The 17,840-nt window shown below is 37.7% G+C and overlaps 1 protein-coding gene across 2 annotated transcripts in view; it reads right to left on the bottom strand.

Moving 5' to 3' along the window:
* Nucleotides 1-17,840, bottom strand: part of GNPTAB (N-acetylglucosamine-1-phosphate transferase subunits alpha and beta) — a 46,759-nt gene that overhangs the window by 4,066 nt on the left and 24,853 nt on the right. For both annotated transcript variants that reach the window (XM_069807471.1, XM_069807470.1), the window contains exons 9-18: nucleotides 17,338-17,517; nucleotides 16,081-16,251; nucleotides 14,250-14,373; nucleotides 13,288-13,491; nucleotides 11,039-12,144; nucleotides 9,807-10,006; nucleotides 9,321-9,540; nucleotides 8,208-8,321; nucleotides 5,486-5,571; nucleotides 3,605-3,703 (exon numbers count right to left, since the gene is read on the bottom strand). In XM_069807471.1, the coding sequence (XP_069663572.1) occupies nucleotides 3,605-3,703; nucleotides 5,486-5,571; nucleotides 8,208-8,321; nucleotides 9,321-9,540; nucleotides 9,807-10,006; nucleotides 11,039-12,144; nucleotides 13,288-13,491; nucleotides 14,250-14,373; nucleotides 16,081-16,251; nucleotides 17,338-17,517 (2,504 nt within the window). The remainder of the gene's footprint in view (nucleotides 1-3,604; nucleotides 3,704-5,485; nucleotides 5,572-8,207; nucleotides 8,322-9,320; nucleotides 9,541-9,806; nucleotides 10,007-11,038; nucleotides 12,145-13,287; nucleotides 13,492-14,249; nucleotides 14,374-16,080; nucleotides 16,252-17,337; nucleotides 17,518-17,840) is intronic.

Raw genomic sequence — 17,840 nt, 5'->3', positions numbered from 1 at the left:
CAGAATCCTTTTAAACAAAATTGATACAATGTCCTTTTAAAACCAAATTGATATATTTGATACTGGTAATCAGTTTCCTTGTTGTTGCATTATTTTAAATTAATTTGATTTTAATTCTAAGAGCACCATAGCAGCCAGCGAGTCAAAACCTCTGAGGAATCCAATGACAAGCCACATTTCTCTCTCTTCTATTTATATAATGCTGCCATCTAATGGGCACTAGCATGCATCACCCCAGAGCCCACCCCTGGATACAGACAGCAGTTAGAGGGCCAGCATTATGATTTGGGTAAGGGTTTTTATAGTTTTAAATAAATTATCATGAGTAAAGTATCTAAAATAACAAAGTGAGCTTCACTGCAGGAGGTAAACATACTAAATTATTAATATTTTACTGCATATGCTGCACTCTTCAGAGAAAGTCAACATAAAAACTATAGAAGATTGTGCAAGAGAAGGCAAAGCTTGGTCCCCAGGCTTTGAGTTACTGAGAACACTATATAAATTGGGCAGGACATGACTTGAATCACAGACTCAAAGTTGAACTTGTATAATCAACCAAAATACAAACAACCACCACCTGGATAGAATTTATATGGAAATCACTGTGACCAAATAAGCATGATCCCAATAATGCCTCTTGCAAAGAGTTATTTCTAAGGTAAGAAACACACAACTGTCTAAGATACTGCAAATTATTTAAACTAAAGCAGCAGCTAGTGTGCTAGACTGCTATGTACCCTCGGTCACTCTGACCTGGTGCCTGACAACAAAAATTCCTTTTCCTATATATGGGCAGGGTTATGTGCTTTATTTATATTGTGAGATACAAGACCCTTACATTTTCCCCAGAGGGAGAAATCGTATCTGGTGACATATGCCTTGTAATTGCTAACCTTTGTAAATAAGTAGTTCTGGTCAGCTGTATTCTCTATAGTATGGTGTGCTCTTTCAAAGAGCAAAGTTCAGACTTCCTACATGAAGCTGGAAATAGGCAGAACTCTAGAGCACGCGAATCGACCTACACAGGGCATTACCACTTTTCCTCAGTTTGTACTGAATCTGGCATAATTGGTAACCTTGCTCTAGACAATTACATGCAGAGGATAAACAGTCATTCAAATTGCTACATCTGAGAATAAAATATACCTCTCCTCTTCAAAGATGAGCAGGCTGTGTCTACGCGATTAAGTAATATGCAAAGCAGCTAGTTATGGCAATTATGTCTACACTATAAGCATTCTGGGAGTCCACGCTGCACTACCCCTGACCTTGTCCCTTGGACTGGCAGCTCATTAGCCCTAGGAATGCAGTAGCTGCACTCCTGGAGCATATATCCCTGTTTATACACACAGCAAACCAAAGCACAGTAAGTGGGAGCGGTGAGGGTATTAACCTCTTTCAAATGGAAAGACTTTTTAAATCCATCCAATAGAAACCAATTCTGACATTCCTTTAGATATTCCAGAATTAATGCACAGATGATTAAGGCTCACTTTTTTCATTAAGGATGCAAAACAAATATTTTAGGCAGATCACTAGGTGAACAATACTTTTAGTTCATCCCAAGAGAGGCACTGAATACCTGTTTTTAGAGACTGTGTATAGTTATTGTTTTATATGCAGGGAAAACATGTCAAAGAGAAAGAAATGGCATGCCTACATGGCCGTGCCAGCTTTCCTTTGCCAACAAGATATGACTGCAGTACTGCACTATACTTTGTTGCAGGAATACAGCTCAAGCAATTGACTCAACCTCACTTCACAAAGCAGCCAACAATCTGGGACTATAATACACTACTGTTCCTTAAGAGAAAAAAAAAAAAGACACCAAACCAAAAGGGTATGGATAGATGGAGTCTCAGGCTAAGTCCATAATAGCATGCCAGTGCATCATGTGAAAATTAGGGAAGATTCAAGACAGATCAGCTCACCTGCCTCGTCTTGCCTGCTGAGGTTCCCAAGACAACAGATTAGACACCCCTACTCAAACACATCCTCATCTAAGGATGCAATCACTCCACAGAATAGGCAGCTCAATTTTAAGTTGCTAGAAGCCCTCAATCCATTAGGCTTACTCATACCACAACCAACACAGTGTCAGGATCAAGTCTGACATCAGCAACCACCCTTCAAAATAAGCAGCCAGTGATTGCAAGCATGAACTTGAACACTGAAGGTGAGAAACTCATGTTTTGTGCCCTGCTTGGGCCTAACAAGGCTTGAAATCACACTTACATTTCAAAAAAAAAAAGTCCTAGCCACCAGATACAAAGAAATTGGGAAAGAAGAGGAAGCAGCTGAGTGAGTTAGGGCACTGCCCACTTTTCTTTTGAACCGGATCATTGTGGAACTGGAATGCAGGAGTTACGTGGCCAGAAGGCACTCTTGTAAGGAGCAGCAATAGATACACACCACCTTCAGCTGCAAAATGTCTCAAGACTAGCATTCCCCTTCCTGAATGAATGACCTAGCAAGTAGTAGAGTGTAAAAGGCAAGTGAAAACCTGCTTTTTATCTACAAATGCAAATAATGGTGTAGCTTTACAGGCAGCTGAGATTACCCAATAGCTTGCTGTGGCCTGCAAGAGGAGGTTTCACTTTCCCTGGCCCAAAGTATCTGGTCCTACTTTCCTCCTTGTTGTTCTTTAACACTTGTCAGACCCCTCCCCTTGAGGCCAAACTCATTATTATTGGCAGAGAACTCTCCAGTTTTCTGAAGACAGAAGCAAGACAAAAGTGTGCCACCAAGAGCAAGGAAGGAGAGCAGACAGGTGGAGGCACTGTCTCACTTCTATAACAGCTAGCTATCAAATTATCTCACCATGTCCTGTCGAACCCCAGTCTTATGCAATGGGCTCAGGACTACAGTTAAAAGTTTCTGCAAAGCAGATTCAGACTTGAACCTCAAATACAGCATCCTTTGCTTTGCAAGGTGGTTGCTGTGAAATGTATTCCAGGACATTTATTTTTGCCATTTCTCTCAGTCATTTCAGAAGCCTAATTCAACACTACAGAGCCTACTCTCAGATTTGGGTATCTAAACCTTTCACCACTGCAGACTGAATAAACAGAGGACTACCTTCCAGCTTTGGATTTTTTCTCACCAAATATCAAAAAAAAAAATTAAAAAAATTAATACCTCTTGCCATGTTGTAACAGAGCATGAAAGCATAATGGATATGCAAAACTGATTTTGTTACAAAAAATCCATCCTTAAGTTTTAAAATAAAATTGCTACATAAAGCAGATCAAAATGATTTTCCTTTAAAACAAAATTGCCTGCAACATAAACTGTATGCCCTCTAGAATGGCAAAAATGAAAGCCTCAAAAATAGCTGAAATTATCTATAACTTTTCAAAGGTTTTAGATACATAAAAATGTAACAAATTAATGAGATAACCCCTAGCATAACAGAGAGAGCACTTACCTTCAGTTAAATAGAAAAAATGAGAAGTACTTTTGGTTAAAATTGGTCTTACCCTGTAACACACAGTGTAGAAATACACAGCAATAAATTATTTTTTCCAACACACAGTTCAAACAGTTGACAAAGAAAATTAAAACCACCTCAAAACTTCATACAAATCAAGAATCACGATACCTGGGATTTTTTCGTATGTCATCCAGCTGACCAACTACATGAGAAACATTTGTGCGAATCATTTTGAAGGCAATTTCCTCTTCTCCCATGATTTCAAACCTTGTTGTTAAAATAAGATTTATACATTAATAAGACAACCTAAAGTCAGGTTCAATAAATGAAATTAATCTTTTATTTAATAGCTTATTTCTAGTCTGACTGACCAACCTTCATTAGAATTTGCCATTTGCTTTCTATCAGTGTATTTACATTTTTCAGCTAACACTTGCACAGAGCCACTTTCCTATAGATTTATTAGTAGCCACCTATAAATGGAATAACTGAATTCTAACAAAATGTATATAAACTCTGAGTTTTGGCATAAAAGTAACAATTGATCTGAGAGTAGATATAACACTTACTATGCAATTTTTTTTTTTTAAACACACACAATTTACAATTGTCATTTGCAATTACACTTCAGACATGAGAAAACATGTTCCTATTTTCCAATCACCAAGCCCAGAAAAATCTTGAAGTAAAATTACAGAAGAGTATATAAAACTACAACCTTAAATACAAATAAAACCTTCCTCACCCACCTAATCAATAACTTGCAAACAAAACAAGGATATGAAATGCAGAAGTATCATATCTCTGAAGGGTATCTTGAATTTGAAAGAGCATTTGACCCCAGTTTAACAGCCTTACTAGAGGTATCACACATTTTTCACCTTTCTTACTTTGATATAAGAAAATACCCTGCCTGCTCCCTGAAGTCTCAACTGAGAACGTACTCCATTTATAAAGCTCACAAAACTAACAACACAATTTTTAGAGTTCAACAGAACAAGAGAGCAGCATACATCCTAATGCTATAAACATATTACTATAAATCAATTTAAGCACAGCAAATCCTTGCCCCCACCCCAACATTTTTCAATCTCATTTGTTGTGTCGGCTTTTCAGTTTTAGCATAAACTCTCCCAGGAAGGGAATTATTTATAAAGCTTACAGCACAACTTGAGGTACTATGAATTAATGTATAATAATGTCCAAAAGCTGCCCTAAGCAGCATCTGTAACCTTCTTTCATTCTACAGTTTTATTTGACTTTGTAGCCACTCCTGGGGCAACTGCATGGTTCAGAGGCTCCCCACCACCCTCCCCTGCCCAACACTGCTGGTGAGGCAATGGACAGGAGACAAAGCTATAAGATCCACACCAGCAAACAGCCTCATTGGCATGCAAATGGTTTGCAGGTTTCAGAGAAGAAAGATCTGAGAGAACCTGATCTCAGGCAGATCTACGCAAATGCAATTACTCAAACCCATGGTCATGATCATGGTTTGTCCTGCCCTTTCCAAAAGGGCGTGGAAACCCTTTTCTTGTCCCTCTCCCTCCCTCCCTGTCACTCCTCTTCCTTGCAGGAAAATTACAAGGTAGTTAGGGCTAAAATGCTTTTTCTCTTCTTTCTTTTTTTTAAGCTTCAGTAGAAGAAAGGATGAAGCAGATTAAAACTTCTAGGTACAGGACAGGCTCTTTCCTCATTTTTATGCTACTTTAACTGCCCTTAATCACTACATATAGTCAATTTGTATAGCCATCTAAACATACTCTGGCTTACTGTTGTACAGCACAAATGAGGATCTGGCCCAAGATGACAAAAGTAGCATGGAAATACTTAAGTCTACTAAACAAGAAACGAAAAAAGCCACACCATTCTGCACAATGAAACATATATAGGTAGATAGCAGTATGTTTCTTCGGTTCCACTGTTAAAATAAATTGAGCTAAAATTTGTTAACATATACATGACCAAAGATTCTATGTGTATATTTATACCTCTTCTTACTGCTTTACAAAACTTAGCTTGGCTTTTCACAGGACTGTAACAACATACCTGTATTTGTTTTTGTCCTTATATGCCTTACGAATTCTGTCAGTCACAGGTTTGCAATTAGTCACTAGGTTTTTTGTTACTGGAGGCTGGAAGAAAACATTGTTTAGATTATAGGTTACTGAAAATTACAGAGTCTGCTATAAAGATGTACTTTGTAGAAAACTTATATTACAGTTAGAAAGGCCTGTATATGCTTACTCTCCTAGAATGAAAAACAACAGTTTCTTGATCAACTGTTGAAGGGGAAAAACAAACAAACAAAAGATACTGGTGCATAACATCAAGATTTTCTATGCATACAAATATTATATGAAAAATACAAGATTATTTTTGGCAAAAACATTGTAACTTCTAGATTTCACCCTCAATAAAATATTCAGAAATTGTAGCTCATTTGACAGCTGTCTTTGACATTCCTCTGGTAGAGGCCACCAGTAACACCAGCCAGGCAAACTCCACAGAACAGCTGATACACACGAGGCCTTATTTCTATCACAAGCTATGTTGAAACAATTCTGGGAAATAAAATCCCTATTCTCAAGGGATATTTCTATGGTAGTAGACTCATTCCAAGAAGTTTAGCTGTTGCAGACAACAGAATTAAAAATAAATTAGGCCTCTGTACTAAACACAAATGCTATTTTGTCACTATTTGAACTGACTGGTAACATTAGTACATTAGGCATTACTGCTTAGATTAGTAATATTTTACTAACTCTCCAAAAAGATTAAAGTAATTTGACATTGTTCCCAACCAATGAGACTTATTTTTAACCCCATCTTAAAACATACTCATGGCAGCCATCCTTTACTACTACTCTTCAAAGTTTTTACTTCACAGAATTTTACAGACTAAACTGAGAGTCATAAAGAGGCAAAATGAAGGCTATACTGGATGTAATGTCCTCAGACTGTGCAGGATTCTCAAATCCACACTTCCATTTCTTCAAATCAGGCTGACAGAATGGCTTTATATAGAACTTTGCTGGAATTCAGACTTAGGGGAAAATATTTTTAAAACCTTGTAAAACAACCTGATAAGAACACAAGGCAGGATAGATGTCTAGAGGGAAGGAAAGGAGAAAAAAAAGAAAAAGAAAAAGAAAAAGAAGAGAAAAAAATAGTCAATGTCCATATACATTTATCTACACGTACATTGTAGATCTATGTACTATGATTTGCAAGTGTTGGGGATCAATAATGCTCTTCTACTACCCAAAAGTTCATTATCTGTACTCATTGAAATTATTTTTGCTTTGATACAGTATTAGTTTGAAGCTATAAAACACCAGGTCATGAATTTAGCAAAGTACAACCACACATCTTTTTCACACGCATAGGTTGATGCAGGAATTAAATTCTCATTGTAGAAGAAATCTAGGTATTACTATCAGATCTAAAGATTCTAGATTCCTAAATTCCAGCAGGCTTTAATGATAATTTAACCACTAAAATAGAAATTAAGGACTTAAATCCTTAAGGAACATCTAGTCCCAAGACCTCCATTTTCACAGAATCACAGAATGGTTTAGGTTGGAAGGGACCTTGGGAGCTCATCTGGTCCAACCCCCCCACTTATGCAGGGCCAGCTGGTGCCAGTTGCTCAGGACTATGTCCAGACAGCTTTTGAATATCTCCAAGGATGGAGACTGTCCACAAACGGACAACCTGCACCAGTGCTTGTCACCCTCACAGAAAAAAGTGTTTCCTGATGTTCAGAGGGAACCTCCTGGGTTTTTGGTTTTTGCCTATTACCTCTTGTCCTCTTACTAGCACCAGTAAGAAAAGGCTGGCTCCATTTTCTTTGTGCCCACCCTTCAGATATTTATATACATTGATGAGATCTTGCCTTGAGACTACTCTTCTCTAGGCTGAACAGTCCCAGCTCTCAGCCTTTCCTCGTAAGAGAAATGCTCCAGCTCCTTAATCACCTTCATGGCCCTTCACTGGACTCCATCCAGTATGTCCATATGTGCCTTGTACTGAGAAGCCTGGAACTGGACACAGCACTCCAGGTGTGGATTCACCAGTGCCAAGAAGAAGGTAAGGCTCACCTCCCTTGACCTGCTGGCAACACTTTGTCTAATGCAGCCCAGGATATCACCTTCTTTGTGGCAAGGGCACAGTGCCGGCTCATGTTCAGCTTGGTGTCCACCCAGACCCCATGTCCTTTTCTGCCAAACTGCTTTCCAGCTGGGTAGCCCCTAGCATAATACTAGTGCATGGGGTTGTTCCTCCCCAGGTGCAGGACTTTGCACTTCTCCTTGCTGAACTTCATGCGGTTCCTGTCAGCCCATCTTTGGATGTTAAAAGGAGTTAGTCTGAAGCCTTCATATTAGGAAGACTTATTCTAAAGATGTCCATCTGATGGTTCGGTGGGTTTTTTTGAATTTTGTTTTGTTTTTAAATACATGGGTTATAATTCAGATAAAGACTTATCTGAAAGTTCTAGTCAGAGAGGTATTGGGCTTACTGTCTTTTTGGATCACAACACTGAGTTTTCCTAACAAGGATGACTTTTTAAATCCCATTCTAAAGTTCAGCTTTTCTCTAAGTTAGGAAGCAGCTTGTAAAATTTTCATTTTATAACACTTACATCATGTACACACAAGTAGAAATTTTTGTAAATACTTTCCTTCTAGAAATCAAACCAGCTTTTCAAGCACAGTAAATACATGCTCAGGAAGGAAACCAAGCATCTTTTAAGACCAATGTTTCTTACCAGATTGGGATCGTAATATGCTTCCTGAGTTGGTGGAATGACATGGATCTGAGTGATGTTGGCAGGAAGAGCTTTAGAGCAATTTATTAGCATTTGTTCTAAACCCGTCAAATCCTAACAGAAAGGGAAGAAAAAAAAAAAAAAGAGATAATCCTGTTTTCTCACTGACATAGTCCTAAAAATCCAGGGTGCACAGACATATTTAATGTTACCCACATAACAAATTTCCAAGGTACTGTTGGAAAAAGACAACTTAATATTCAGCAGACCAGTTGTTGGGACTCCCCTAAAGTAAAGCAAATGCTTAATGTCATTTTGATTTAAAATGAAAAACACACCTTTACTGATGATGTCAGGACAGTACAGAATTCCCAAACCAGCACTGGCATATTAAAATCCCAAATCAAGCAAACAAACAGAAAAGTGAACTGAAAGGACAGGAAAAAGATTTGCTGGTTAAGGTACAGGCCAGGAACACAGTAAAGCAGGGCTGTGTTCCAGCTATGCCAATGATTTTGTGTGCTGTTTCCAGAACAGATTATTTCATTGGTTTGTGCCAATTCCTCTCTGTAAAGCAGAAATAGTACATTTTGTTCTCTACCAACTGTCTCTAAGTTGTACAAAGACTATGTCTCTGTTTATCAGGTTCCTAGAAAAACAGAAGTGTAAGTCTTTGTACATGGTCATAGTATTTACTAGCATGACCTCTTTACTACCCTTTTTTTCAATTCTTTCTTTAGGCCACAAGTTCCTTGCAGCACAAACTGTCTTTTACCATGTGCAAGAACAAGAGTAAGCACAGCAGGATTCCAGTCTTCACAGTGGCTTTTACCCTTGAACATTTTTCTGACAAACTAACACTGCTTGCTTGAACTCAGACACCAGTGACCCATTTTTCTGATGCTGCTAGAACTCAGTTTAATTGTTGACTCCATAGAGCAATGAATGATAAAATAGAACACAACATTATACTCTCCAGGTAAAATTTAAGAATTGCCAAATGTTACAGATGCTATAAGCAAGAATAAAATAAAGATTTGACTCATTTTATTTTAACAGTTTTGGACTTTAAAACTGAAGTTACTCTAAAAGTTATTGGTAAGGAAAGAGTACCTGCAAACTTAATGGTAGTTCATGGATTCTCGTGGCCAACGTACGAATCTCTCGGTCAGACAAAATGCCCGACTGGTCCGTATCAACCTCATCGAAGATCTGAGAAACATTCAGTGGCTGGACTGCACTCATAAGATAGTAGAAATATGAAAAAGCAAACTGCATATCTTCCGAGTGCCGCACTTTGTGAAATGATGTCTTGTCAAACTCCTCAGGAAACCTATATAAGAATGTAAACTACATGTACTCCAGTTTCTTAAAGTAAAACGTTCCTTACCAAAACCCAAATTCTCATCTAGAATTTTAAAAGGTCCTCAAACGTCTCCTTATTTTAGCACAACTATCATGTTGTAATAAATTCCCTATTTCCTTTTTCAAAATATAATTTTAATGAGTAGCCATCAACACATTGGAAATAGCTATAGCAAAGCATCTACAGAAAGACAGAATTACCTACAGTTTTACATTATTCAAAGACATACTCACATATCCTGTAGCTCTTGCATAACAGTGCGGTCAATCATGTGAGGCATATGAGCAGGGACTTTCCGAGATGTAAATCCAAATTTGCTGTTTAAAAGCTTATTTACATATCGAAGGGAATCAGCAAATGTATCTTTCAGCTGCCTTCCAAGATGTTTACCATCAGTAAAGTATGACATCTGTTTGAGTAATGACTCTTCTTCCTAAACAGCAGGACAGGCACAAATCAAGGTTACATTACCAAAAAGACCAAAACCATTAAACGCACAGGAAAAACGACATTTCAGCCAGCTGCCAACTCTTTCCAATATTTGAAAATGGGAAGAGAAGTTTTGAATATTTTTCTTCATATTGCTTAGTTCTGTCTTTAAAGAGAAAAGATAAAGGGTAACCTTTTCCTTAAAATTTTCATACTTTGAGGATTAGTCTATAAAAAACTTCCTTAATATTTGTGCTCCGACACCTCCCCCACACACTAAAGTTCCTGTTTGCTATCAGATTTATTTGTAATATTGCCTTGGTTTTTGCTGATGATTCATCCATTTTTGATAAACTGAAGTCTTGTGACTATAAAGATTCCTTACACAAAATCCAATCTCAGATGAACAGAAAGAGACAGTCTTTTAAAAACATAGCCCATTTGCTATTTGGATTAGTGCAAAGCAGTTGCTACCAACTGAAGCATAGTCTCCATCTTCTCTTCTAGAGGTTTTCAAAACTGCCAGAATGCTTTTGGCTGGAAGCAGAAGCAGCTTCCTACACATGTTCTTGACATGGTCTGGATATTCAGCCTTGTTGGCAGACTTTCAATTTAACTTTTAGAACCCAAGTATTTACCATTATACATATTTTTTGCATTTTTTTTTAATAAACTGGATCCATATTTGCACAAATGCAATCGAAACAAAATTTAAGCTTTCTGTTGTAGTACTATGTATGCCTGAACAATAGCACTGTGCCAACATACAGTGAATAGAAACCAAACCTGACAAAAAAAAAAAAGGCAGTAAAAAGGGAACAGAAATGGCTATTCAGCTTTTACCACCTAGCTAAGAGAGGCCCAAATCATAAACAAATTAGATTTTATGTGAAAAGTCAAAAGGAGCTTTCAAAAAAACCTCAGAATTTGCCTCAAAGACAAGACACGTTCCAAATGTCTATATCATATTAACAGTATTCCACTATATGCAGAAAAATGCAACTATTCCAATAAGCAATGACATTAAGATACTCACATCAAGAAGGTCCTGGAAATACTTCTTTTTCTCCCATGGCAAAAAGCCTTGGTAAATTCCAGCATAAAACTGTAATTTTCTTCCCCCTAGCCCCTCCCTTGCATTTGTATCCACCTGCACATGCCCTTTTCCTCCTTCCATTCCCTGTGCATCTTCTCCAGTATCTAAATTCCCAGTATGTTTTGATTTCTGGGTTTCCCTTAATATCAGTGCATTCAATACTTTTTCTCGAGTTTCATTTTTATTTTCCATGCTCTGGGTGGGAAATGTGGATTTAGGCTTTACTTTATAAATAGGTTCATTTACGTTCATTGTCACAACAGTCCCCTTTGTTCCCGTAAGCCTTGAAGGAACTTCTTCACTTGCTTTTATTGTTTTTATCTTGCCATCGTTTACATCTTTGTAAGGCTTCTGCCAGCTGGTATGGTTCTTCTGATCTTCTGAACGATTATGCACACCCTTCTTTTCCAGGCCTATAATACTTTTTATCGTAGTTAAGAGCTGGAAAGGTCTCAGGAGAGCAGCCTTGGATAGGTTAAATCCTTTCTGAGTGATATCACCATTTAGTAGTTTTAAGTCCAGGTTCTGCAGTGCTAGCTGAACATCTTCAGGAAGGAGAGACACGTTTACTGATGGTATTATCACTTCATGTAGACTCTCTTTTGTGCCATTTCGACGTCTCCTTACTCTTGGAAAGCGTTTTTCTTCAGGAATATCCTCAAATATCATTTCAGCTTCTGGTACTGAAGTTATAGTTTTAAAATCGGATTTGGATTTTTGCGTGGAAGTTGTATTCAGTTTTGGTTCCTCTCTAGTATCAGCTTCAACAGCTACTTGCATTTTAAACTCTTCATCATTTTTATTTAGAAACGTAAGGTTAAAATAGATCACAGTTGCATTCATGCCACTATGCATTATGAGGTGGATAGTCTTCCATTTGTTAGCAACTGAAGCATGTCGGATAATTGGATTATCACTATATGAACCCTCAATTCCTTTCTTGGCTATTTCACTGAAGCTGAAGTAGGGCAGACATTCACCTTTGGGAATAACATAGTAGGTCTGATTAAGCTGAAGCGTCACCTTGTACATCTCTTCAAAGTGATCTGGAAAAAAACCCAAGACACAAACCAAATTTCTGTCAATTTGCAGTGTGACACTTATCTTTCAGTCTTTTTTAATTGTAATATGCCCAGCTAGATTCACTATATTAGCAAGAAGACAGCTTTGTGAAAGAACACTTACTGTAGCTCCCAGTTCTTGCTCACCTATCTTTAATAATGAATGACTAGAGCATACTCAGATATATAAAGCTGCCAGACATTCCAATGGTAACTCTAAAAGCCAGTATAATTTATCACTCTTTCAGTCTCTACCTGAAGAGCCTAAGTGGCTTGTTATCACATGTCGCTTAAAATTATGTATCAGTCATAAGTAACATGACCATACTACATTTTTGCCACATTTTAGTAGATTAATGTTACAAGAATTGGATTTCACTGCTACACTGCATCTTGATTTGAGACTGCCAAAACCAGATAGGCTGAATTGAGCTTCTCCCTCCCACAGCAGAAGACAGTTATCTGTCTACTCTCGCATGAACAAAATCTCACTGCCAGCAACAGAATAGCCATAACACACTCGTCTGAGCTGAGATGCTGGGGAGAGTCCACTCTTTCAAACAGGCCAATTTCTTTCATTTCTGTTCCCCTACCTATACCAGACAGCATTCTCAATCACTTCATTCCTGATAGTCTTTGATATCAAAATAAACTTCAGACAACTTCAGGTGACTGAAAGTACCCTTTGGCAAGAGCCCAGAGCCAGGCTTGAACTCACACTGTCAGCATCAGAGAGGTCCTTTAATTTTTTTAACCACTACGAGCATCATCAAGTCAGCTGTCCTTACTCAGGTAAAGACTGTTTGCATAGCTGAAATGTAATTTCTCCATTTAAAACGTAAGCCTCTTGGGGCAAGGAGTTTGATGCTTGCTGCTCTGTAAAGTATCAAGCACCCCACCCATACTTGGTCCATAATGGTTTTATTTAATAAAGCAGCATATAATATTGATTCAGGTTTGGATTAGTGAATACAAGAAGCATCTGACTTTTTTCTTCAGCTGCTAGCTGCTCTTTTCCACAACTCTGTACAGTACATCTTAGCCCAATCTGAGAGTAAAGACAAGCCAAAAAGTCAGGCAATTAAAGAGAATTCCTATAGAAAGTTATCAGCGATGTATTTTACGTACCCTGGCCACAGTCACCAGCATCAAATCCACAGGAAAGGACATTGCAGGCCTGATCACAGAATTTGTCTGCTAGCCAGGAATTAGCACAGCCTTGGTTACAGTATGAAACACCACTTATTCCTGCACCAAATTGCCATGGTGGTCCATTCCCGATACCTCCAACTGCACCTCCACCAGCAACATAGCGACTACCTCCACTGTTACCTACAGGGAAAGAAAAGAAAAACAAAAAAACCCAGTCATTTGAAATCCTTATTTCCAAGTAAAGGCACATTTTAAGCCACAGTATTAAAGCTAGACTGAAGAGTCAACAGTCTTACTTATCACCACTGAAATTAAAATGGGGCAAATGCTTAATAGACCTCTATGAGTTACTGTAAAATAATCTATAGTGTGCACAGTCTCACTGTTGAAGTTTAGGAACTGACTTAAAATTGCAAAAAAACCCCCTCCAACATATTTTGTCTTAACTTCAAAAAAGACAGGCAGAAAACTGATTTACTACTTCTCGTGCTTGCAGTCTTGACTTTACAGCCTCCTAGAGTGATATCACTTCCTCAATCCAAAAGCACCACTTCATTTTCGTACCCTAGAGTCCTGAAAATTCAATTTAGAAACTCATGGTGCAGCTCCACAGTCCTGTTGTTATTTGGGTTCTGAGTCCAAATAATACATAATACTGTACTACTACTAATAATAATAATTTGAATTTCAAAAAACTTCCTTTCAAGCTAGTCAGATTTGGTACCCAAAGAAAGATGTTCCAATGCCCTACTATTTGCTGTCATTTTCCATAGAAATTTGTAGTTTGCAAGAAATAAGGTTTTCATCTGTAAGCCAACTTTTTTACTATTATTAAAGGAGGTAAATTTTGTAGTTATAGGAGAATGACAAATTACAGAATTATTTTTATAAGAGAAAACAATAGTTCACTTTTTCTAAATTTAACACTGCTGTCTTACCAATGCAATCACCTCCATCCCAATCACATGCTGAGTTATTACAGGCTTTATCGCAGTAACCGTCTTTAATCCACGAGCCAGGACATCCCTCAGCACAGTTTGGCACAGGCCAAGTCAAGTAAACCTGGAACAACATTACAGTCTGAGACAAGGACTGGCAAAGAGAAGTCAACTGAGCTTGTTTCTTGGAACAGAGACACTTAAAATAATGCCTCCCAGCGTATAGTGCCTTAAGTATTCACAAAGCTTTACAAACAGCATTTAAACCCTATCACCTGTGAAGTAAATGTTATCCCTTCAAACAGAAGAAAGAACTGAAGAATTTCCAAGGCCATACAACAAGGCAGCAACAGCCAGAAATAGAAAGCAGGACTTCCCAAATCTACTTCTGCAAAACATATTCCAATGAAAATTAATATTTTATCTTTTATCAGATAAGAAGGGGGAACTTGAACTCTGAAATAGCTCTGCAGTTCACTTGTTCTCCTGACTCAAAATGTTGCTTCATTACTAACCAGTCATGAGATAAGCAGCACATGTTGAACATAATCCCTGAAGCATCTGATTGATTCTCTATGACTTAAATAATTCTAAGAATTGCCAAGACAAAAAAAAGTGTGGGGGTGTGTGTACTTTAAACTGGGGAGGCATTAAAAACCACACACATTTTCCTTTAGGCCTTATTGTTTCAAGATTTTAGCAGCACATTTCCTACTGAAACACCTGCTGATCAGGTTATCACAAACAACGCTGCACCTAACCTGACTTTATCATCATAACTGCAAAGAATAACTGAAGAACAATACAAACGCACTAACAGTATGATTTTGCAATTACATGCTTACATCCTTAAGATTTAAAACAACTAAAAGCCTCCTAACATCCTCAAGTACTGAAACAGTAATTTTGGGGTGGTTTAATTTTGTACAATGCTTCTGTGTGTGTGAACAAGTGTGCACATCCGCCTGCATGAATTGTTTAATTTGGTGGTCTCTAGTGTCTTCTGTGCTTACTGCTTTAATATAAATAACAATTATAAATCTTAATTTTTTCCTCCATGTCACTGTTATAGATCCATCTCATGGATGGAAACTCTGCTGGCAACTAGAGTCTTTATGTATGACTATTGCTGTTTCCTTTCCTTGCTTAACCCCAGTTGTTGATAATAGGCCTGCTGAAAGACTAAATCACTTTGCATGTACATGAACACGCAACAACAAATCTTTTAGCAAATAATTTTATATATATGATTATATAGAGAGATTGGGCAAAGATACTATGGGTGTCTGGAACAGAGGTAATTAATGGTAAATGTAAATATTAGACCAATTTGAATGTCATCTAACCTCAGCATTACCACGGAAGAACTGATTCTGTTTTGTTTTGAATACTTCCCACAAAACAAAAAGAATTTACAAGGGAGGAAAGACTGACAGCTGCCAACCACCACATCAGTCTTACCAGTGCTCCAACAGAAAGTGGGAGAATTAGAGAACAACACTGAAACTAAAGCATGAAGCCTGACAGAGGAACCATTATACCACCAGAAACCTGTGAGTGAATATGAAAAAAAGTAATTCTGCAACACAAACATCAACACAGCACACATACGAAAAAAAAAAGACAGAGCCCTCTCCACCCTGCACCTTTGCTAACAATTGTCTAGTTAAGAATAATGAACCTTTAGAAGTAAAAGGGGGAACGGGGAGCAAAGGGAAATCTTCTTGTATCTGTTCTTCCTTTCAAAGTAGTATATCTTTGATTTTTATTATATTAGCATAGAAAAGTTTTACATCTATTTCTGGTAAAAAATCCTTTCATAATGGCTTACCTTTTGACCTTTAGAGTGACTGTAGAAATCATCAGGCCAAACATCCTTCCCAAACATAACATCATCATTGAGATAGATAAACTTCTGAGAGAGGCCACTGATACGATGAATGTGACTTTCAATAGCTGGTGAACTGAAGGTAGGCAAGTGACTCACATTCTGAAATATTTCCTAAAACAAAAAAGCCCCAACAACCCAAAACAGTTTCAGAAGGCAAAAATAAATAAAAAAACCAAAACCATATCTGGTGTGCCTGACCTTTTATATTTGATACTTATCTACTAAAAAAAAGTTTTATCAAGAACAAGGAGAGACACGAAAGACAAAAAAGTGAAAATATTGTAGCAAAAAAGAAAAACTTCACTATCTCATTTTCCCCACACAAAACCATTTTCAAGTCTTCTGCTTAACTAAGAAACTGCACCTGGTTCAACGCAAAGTCAAACTCCTGTTTCACTGGGTACTGGATCAGGCCCAGTGTACACATATTTATACTTCTCATGCAGTACAGGCTGCACAAAATTTCAAGCAAGTTGAACCTGTTCCAGCACTCAAAGTCAGGATTCTTCCATCTCTTTCAAGTAACTTCACAAGCAGACAGCAACAGAAGTTGAATTAGTATCTTGTTACCACTTAGATTGCTCAGGGCTCCCATAGCATGTCCAGATACCAAAATTACTCCCAAATTCATAATAAGAAGCTACTAGAATATTTTTGTTTCACTTATTCAGGAAGGTTGAAGGATTCCCTTTCTCTTTTTAAGTAAGATTTTTAGAATGCATAGCTACTTTTTTTGCAGCCATCACCTCAGTTCCAGTAATTGTAATTCCATCCTGTCTCAACACAAGCTTATTAGATTATTACTGGTCCTGAGAGTGTTTATGGATTCAAATTACATTTTCTTCTCCCCAGGTTTTTTATAAAGAAACTTCATAAGGAAATCAGACATGGGTATACGTTAGCTGAAGCTTCACTATTTGGAAAAGTGGACTAAATGAAGGCTTGATACATATATTCAGTTATCCGCTTCGCCAAAATACAAAGACATACTGGGGTTTAATAAAACCATGGATGAGATGAGGAAGAGGTGGTCACTTCTACCTTCCAAATAAATGCAGCCTTTAGTTGAAAGGGGATAATTGCATTTCAAAACAAACACAGAATCTTTACTAGTGCCACTTTCATGCTGGTATTTTCATTTGTTTGGGGTTTCTGGTGGGGGTTTTTTTGTTTGGCTTTTGTTTGTTTGGGTTTTACCTGATGTGTCACTATGGTTATCCGAGGATTATCCAGGTTAAGCCAAGAAGGAATCTGCCCATTAGTGACGATGAAAATATGTCGTACCCAAGGGGCATGCCTCTCTATTGATCGCAACGAGTATCTCAGCTCTTCATTATCTTCAAAACGGCTGGCAGAAATATCTTCATCCTGTTTAGACTATAAAAAGAAAAAAGTCTTTCTTAGATTTTAAATAGAACATTCACATACTGATCCAGCTAGGTAACAACAGTATGCTTTAGCATATGGGTGCATAAGCATTTCAGAATTTAGATGTCAAAAATAAAAAGTACACCAATCAAGTACCATTATTCTTCTAAAGGATCATATTCTCCTGAATTATCAAGGTGAACAATACAGTCTTCTGACATCAACGGCTGAAAACCTGGTATCATTAGGATGTCTGCTGACCACACCACAAGACGATAGTGCCTTGTGTGATCCAGGCTCTTGAAGAAAGAACCCCAGAAAAAGCACACCCT

Source organism: Haliaeetus albicilla, chromosome 19 (assembly GCF_947461875.1).
Source record: "Haliaeetus albicilla chromosome 19, bHalAlb1.1, whole genome shotgun sequence".
NCBI lineage: Eukaryota > Metazoa > Chordata > Aves > Accipitriformes > Accipitridae > Haliaeetus > Haliaeetus albicilla.
Note: the sequence above shows the minus strand (reverse complement) of the source record. Positions and strands in the feature narration are given on the sequence as shown.